Source organism: Artibeus jamaicensis, unplaced genomic scaffold, assembly GCF_021234435.1.
Source record: "Artibeus jamaicensis isolate MK-2021 breed Jamaican fruit bat unplaced genomic scaffold, CSHL_Jam_final contig_332, whole genome shotgun sequence".
Lineage (NCBI taxonomy): Eukaryota > Metazoa > Chordata > Mammalia > Chiroptera > Phyllostomidae > Artibeus > Artibeus jamaicensis.
Genome location: NW_026521788.1, coordinates 23,427,182 through 23,433,181, shown reverse-complemented (window position 1 = coordinate 23,433,181; position 6,000 = coordinate 23,427,182). Strand labels below are relative to the sequence as shown.

Here is a 6,000-nt window from a genome sequence, read left to right as displayed (position 1 = left end):
CTGGCCAAGTTTTAGCAGGGGTCTCAACTTCAGACTTCACTTCGTGTTCCCTTCTCCAATGGCGGAGACACTTACTATTCTCCATGTTACTCTTCAATCCCTTTCCTCCATGCCCTCCAAGTCCACGGACAGACCATGGTAGGACCTTAGGATGGAGTGTATTTAATACCGAAAAGCCTGTCTGGGAGTCATGGAAAAGAAAAGTGATTATAAATGTATAATATTAAGAGGGAACACAGGGCCCAGAATGAAGCTACACGTTGCCCCCGCCAGGTGTATACTACAAACATCATCTAGGAGACAGTGTGGGTTGAGTGGTGAGTTCGAATTCCAACTCTGAGCACTCCAAGTCGGTTAACCTTTTTGAGCATGGATTATCTTCTATAAAAGGGTACCGATAATAGAAAATGGTGACCCCTAAGAAAAATGAGAGACTTAGAAGATATTTTATATATAATTCCAAACGCTGATTTATTCAATTATTAGTTTCCATTTTGACTGCTTCTGCCTAACCTTCCACGACAGGTTCTCCCCACCCCTGTCCTTCCTCCAGCCCGCCCCGGTCACCCAGCTCCGTTCCGCCCCGCCCCGCCGCCACCAATGTCTCGCGCACGCGCCTTGTGCAGCGCTGAGTCAGGCTGCGGGGCTCTGGCTGGGCACCGGCTGGGCCGGTCTGGGTGGAGCTTGCGCCTGCGCAGTAGACCGCTTCGGGGTGGGGGGGGGTGCAGGTTTATATCTGTGAAGGATCAGCTGACCCTCTGCATTGCAGACTTTGGGTCCGGCAGCGCCATGTACTCGTTCTTCGTCCTGGCCAGCCTTCTGGGCGCGGGTAAGCCTTGGGATCCGCAGCCTGGGGAGGCCGTCTGCCGGAGAACGCGGCCTGCGCGTCCCGGAGCGGGCCGTATGGGGCCTCGCTCCTTCGCCCCCCTTCGGGGTTGGCGAGGGCCGTGCACTGCGCAGGCGTGTGCGCAGCGCCGGTACCTGTTCCGCGGCGGAGGGGCTGCGGCACTTGCCTGGGTGACAGGCGGAGAAGCCCCCGGGCCGGCCGCTTGGGACCTGGGGTGTCTGGGTGAGGCGGGCGGCCGCTCCCTCAGGGCTCGAGTTGGGGCCTTGCCCCCACCCTGCCCTTCCAGCTCTGAGGGTGAGCCGTAGGGTGTTCCCCGCAGCAGCTGCGCTTTGCTGGGCTCACGTGATTGAGATGGAATGGAGCCCCATCCAGCTGGACGCACTTTGGCCCTTGGCCCCAGTTTCCCCAGTTTTTAAAAGTATTGAGGTTGCAGGGAGCATAAAAGTACACTATACGATCATTGTTGATGTTTATCTTTGCATATATATGTACTCTTGAGCCTACATCTTGAAGATGATACGGGGTTTTGCGATCCTGATGGTTTTGCAATGGAGCCCTCATTTCACCTACTTTAAAATGTCTTTGCATAGCCATTGGCCGGTTTTAGCAGTGGCCTACATTTGGGGAAAGTGTAAGTAGGTAAGACGTAGCTGTGCACAAGAGTATTCTTACATCTATTTATTGCCCCGAAATAGTACTGGTTGTAAAAATCACCACAGGCGAGGAAGGCAAACGCGGAGGAAACTACACTGTCTTCCTGGGGTTAGAAGGGGCCCTGTGCCCTCCCCATGTCGTTGCGACCTTCTCTTTCCCCTAATTCTTGCCTTCACACCTTAAGCGCATTTAAATCGTCGAGGTAAAGGGAAAGGAGTGAGGTTGAGTACTTAATCTTAAGTTCTGTAGTTTGATAGTCACGAGCCAGAATTTAATGTAAGTGCAGAGAGGACCCCATCTTTGGGTGTTGTCAGATAGCTGCCCACTGAGGGAAATAAACCTAGTCTTCATGGCCCACCTCGACAACTTTTGTTTATTAGCTGTATAGTTTAGGGGCTAATAATCCCCATTCTGATTATCATGCAGCCATCTGCGTTTTAATAAACAGTGACAAAATGGATGAGAGTTGATGAAACAACAAAGAATTAAGAAGATACTTCTAGATGAAATAGGTTTAAGATATTTTTCCTCGTGTTCGCCTTCAGCAATTCTAAAGAGTGTGTCTTAACCTTAAACCAAGCTCTTAAACGTGTTTTACTTTAGACTATGAAAGGTGATCTGCTTATAAAGAAAGATTTTTGGTTTTATAGTTCCTGAAGAAATTTATTTCTTGCTGGGATTGATAACTGCTTTTTATTCCATGGTCGGTGTAATAAACTAATGCTAGTCCCTAAGTTTTCTCTACTGATTGAGAACAATTGAGGACATTTTTTCCCCCAGTATCAAATGATTGTTCTTAGTGAGTCACTCCTCACAAGACCTTTAGAATCCTGAATTGTCTCGGCTTGTGTGGCTCATCGGATTGAGCGGCAGACTGTGAACCCGAAAAGTTGCCAGTTTGATTCCCAGTCAGGGCACAGGCCCGGGTTGCAGGCCAGGTCCCCAGTGTGGGGCCTGTGAGAGGCAACCCATCGATGTATCTCTTGCAGGTCCGATGTTTCCCTTTCTCCCTCTCTTCCCCTCTCTCTAAAAATAAATAAAATCTTTTAAGCAGAAGAATCCTCGAATCATTTGCCCTCAAATCATCCTAAATGGACACAATTGATTCTTTGGAAATGTAGAATCCTTTTCTGGTATGTACAGGAAGATGGTGTACCGGAATATTAAGGAAGCCAAGAGGTCCGCTTCCTTGAATACTTGGGTAAATGGGAATGTGTTATAATTGCCATGTTCTAACCTTGCTGCCAGGCCTGTAGGGCTATGCCAAGGTCATGCTGATAACAGTGTATAGATGCTGACTGACTTTGACAGCTCTGGCCCCACTGTGCCTTTTAGGAAGTGTTATTTCTAAAATTTTTAGTAACATCAGTGTTGTTAATGAAGGTATGTCGTGACTGCAGCGATCATCTGCTCCCGGGAGGTGCTTGGAACTTGCCCTTCCAGCACGGCCCTGCCGTACAGCACATTGTCCCTTGGAATGTGCAGAAGCTTTACGGTTTGTGTTCGAATGACATCCTCATGATAGAGACACTTGCTTCTGAGTTGTTTTCTGCCTCTCCAGTAGTCCCTGCCATTTCCCTACCTCAGAAAGAAAGGGAAGTGATAGGGTGCTTGGAGAGAAGCTAATCTCACCTCTTTGTGAGGAATGAAGACACCGAGGCCCCGGAAAAGAGACTCCCCCGAATCGTAGGCCCTTTACTGGAGAAGTCGCGTCAGAACCCAGGACTCCTGACAGTGCTCGCTCTTTCCACAGCCTTCCAGTAACGCCGACCTTCCGTAACTTTTTTACAGACATACTGAGTTGTAACCTACCTATAGGAAACATGCACATTTGAGGTCCGACTTGGTGAGTTACGCAGGGTGAACGTTTGCACTGTGTGCGGCCCCCAGGGTCAAGGAAAAGAGCATTAGCAGCGTCCAGAGTCCCCTCCGCCTTTCCATTCACTGCCCTGTTTCACTTGCCCCAAAGGGAACAACTGTTAATTAGTCTTAGTTTAGCACCATAGGTGTGAAGATGTAACTACTGTTTTTGAACTTTTGTAAAGGAATCATACGTGCAGTAAGGCAGTGGTGTTGGGCTACTCCTCGGGCGGAAGCAGGCTGCTAGCCCGTGTTGGTGAGGCGATGTGTGTAAAGCGTGTGTGTGGCGGCACAGGCTGGGAGGCCCCCCAGGGGTGCTGGACCGTGTTATTATGTACAAATACATATTCATTTGCTAGCTACGCTCTTTATGATGCAGGACAGGAATTTATGTCATACTTTGCTGAATATCAACAGAGTTCCATTTCTCACCTGCCAGGAGTTTTGGATGAATTATCTGTTTTCAGTCAGTAGTCAGTTTTAGTCTGTAAATCATGTAATTTATGAAGGGTTTATTTGTATTAACCAATTAAGTATTTGGTAAGTGCTTTACATTTGACTGGTTGTATCTAGTACTTCCTATGAGAGTTGAAGGGTATGGGAGAGTTGAGTGGTCTGGATTTTTCTAGATTGGTGAAGGAGAACTTGAACTTAACTGAAACTGGAATGGCCAGCTGGCACTTGACAATGGGAAAGAGTAAGTGTGGACAGGGTGGTGTTGGCCAGGGAACCTGTCTAAGAAGGCATGGGAAGCTCTCACGGCCAACACCAGGCCACTCGGTGCCGAGGTTTTGGAGGCAGCCTTCCACCACGGGCATCCGGGCAGACTGGGTGCCAGGCTCCAGGCCTTGCTCTGGGTCCTGTTCCGTCCTGCCAGCACCACAGGGAAGTTCTAGATTTTCTGTAAATCAGCAGAAGAGAATGCTAATTATATTGCCTGTTATTTATTTTTATTTTTTTAACCATTTTAAAACAATGATAAATATAGTGATAAGGATAGAAGATTTTGGCTGCTGCAGAAGTACTTACAAAACAGGAAAGGCAGGCATTCTTGCTGCCTGTCACCTACCAGAGCCAGTCAGCAGGGACGGGGATCGAATCTTTACGGGGGCTTTACTCAGATGGATGGGGATCTGAGAAGAGGCAGCTTTGCACCCTAACAGACTGTATTCAATTCCATTTTAAAGTGGCCCTTTTTATAAGGAGAAGAAAAATGGAGGTAAGGGGTTTGGAATTCAGGGAGAAGTTAATTGGATTGACCACTGCCCAGCATTCTCGCCCTGGGCGGCGGTCATCTCCCCCTGGGGGACGATGGCTCAGATACCATCGTGAGGCTTACAGTCCTCCTGAGGCAGGAAGGTGCAACTGTTTGTGATCTCCTGGAGTCAGGGCGGGTCCTCCCTTCAGTACCTGGGACAGTAAATAGCCTTTACCTGCATTGATTACTAAGCTTATTAGGTATTACCTGAAACTAAAATTTGGCCAACATTTGAGCCCCCATCACGAACTGCTTTACTTTTTGTTCCATGAAGTTCCAGAAAATAACCTGAATTATGCCTTGCATAATGGCCTGTGTGCACTGAATAATAATCTATCCAAATTTCATTTCTGGTGGAATTTGTAATTCTTTATGATGGAACTGAGATGGTCGTGTGGAATGGTTTGTCATGTTGCTGACAGCAGCTGTTACAGCTTTGGACAAGTTACTGAAACTGCTTCCTCATCTGGAAAGCGGGGTTAGTAATCATTTCTGTTTAATTGGGTTGCAGCAAGTGTGTCAGGGCCTGGGTGTAGTGAGTACTGTAAGGTTCGCTGCTACACTGTGAGCAAAAACCATCTTGTGTCTGTCCATGTCCTAGTCCCACCAGCACAGCCACCCTTCTCTGTCCTTGACTTTGTAATATCTCCTGGGGTCTTTCATTTCAAAGATGCTATAATTTTAATAAAACAAAATTAAGTTGACTTACAAATATGTGTGCTGAACACAATTCCTGGGCTGGAACACAAACCAGGCTAGGTGGTCACCTGCAGGTAGCAGGGAGGCGGGAGTCTGCCCTCCGGGCAGCCAAACTCAGTTTCTACAGAGCAGCCCAGCAGATCGGGCGGGTGCCTGGTGACCTGAATTCTCAGACTGGAGGCCTCCCGTTCGAACCGTGGTCCCCAGGGTAGTCTGTTCAGCCACTCCCTGCCCTCCATGGATAACCGCCTTCCTAGACTTGGTGTTTATCATTCTCCTGCAGATCTTTATACTTTCATACATACGATGTAACCTTCAGCAGTATATGTAGCATTGCTTTGGATATTTAAAACATTTCATAAAATGTGTCTGTTCTCGGGTTAGTGTTTTTTTTTCTTGAGGTTCATCTATGTTGATAATATGTAGCTCTGTTTCATTTTTCACTATAGCATTCCCTGTATTTCATACTCTCCATTCTGTAGATAAGGCCTTTGGATTTTTACCATTTGTTTTGTTTTTCTGTTATTAACTGCTGCCATACATAGTCTTGTGCACACGCAGAGACATTTCTTTAGAGGATATACCCAGGAGTAGAATTACTGACTTGTGGAGTGTACAGATTTCACCTTAACCAGAAATTGCCGAATTACTCTCTCAAGTGATTTTGGCAATTTATATTCAC

The 6,000-nt window shown here is 47.4% G+C and overlaps 1 protein-coding gene across 2 annotated transcripts in view; it reads left to right on the top strand.

Annotated features, from left to right (window-relative positions):
* Positions 1 to 718: 718 nt before the first annotated feature.
* PSAP (prosaposin) overlaps positions 719 to 6,000 on the top strand; it is a 30,492-nt gene continuing 25,210 nt past the window's right edge. For both annotated transcript variants that reach the window (XM_053663871.1, XM_037130537.2), the window contains exon 1: positions 719 to 829. In XM_053663871.1, coding sequence (XP_053519846.1) covers positions 790 to 829 — 40 coding nt within the window. In that variant the 5' untranslated portion in view covers positions 719 to 789. The remainder of the gene's footprint in view (positions 830 to 6,000) is intronic.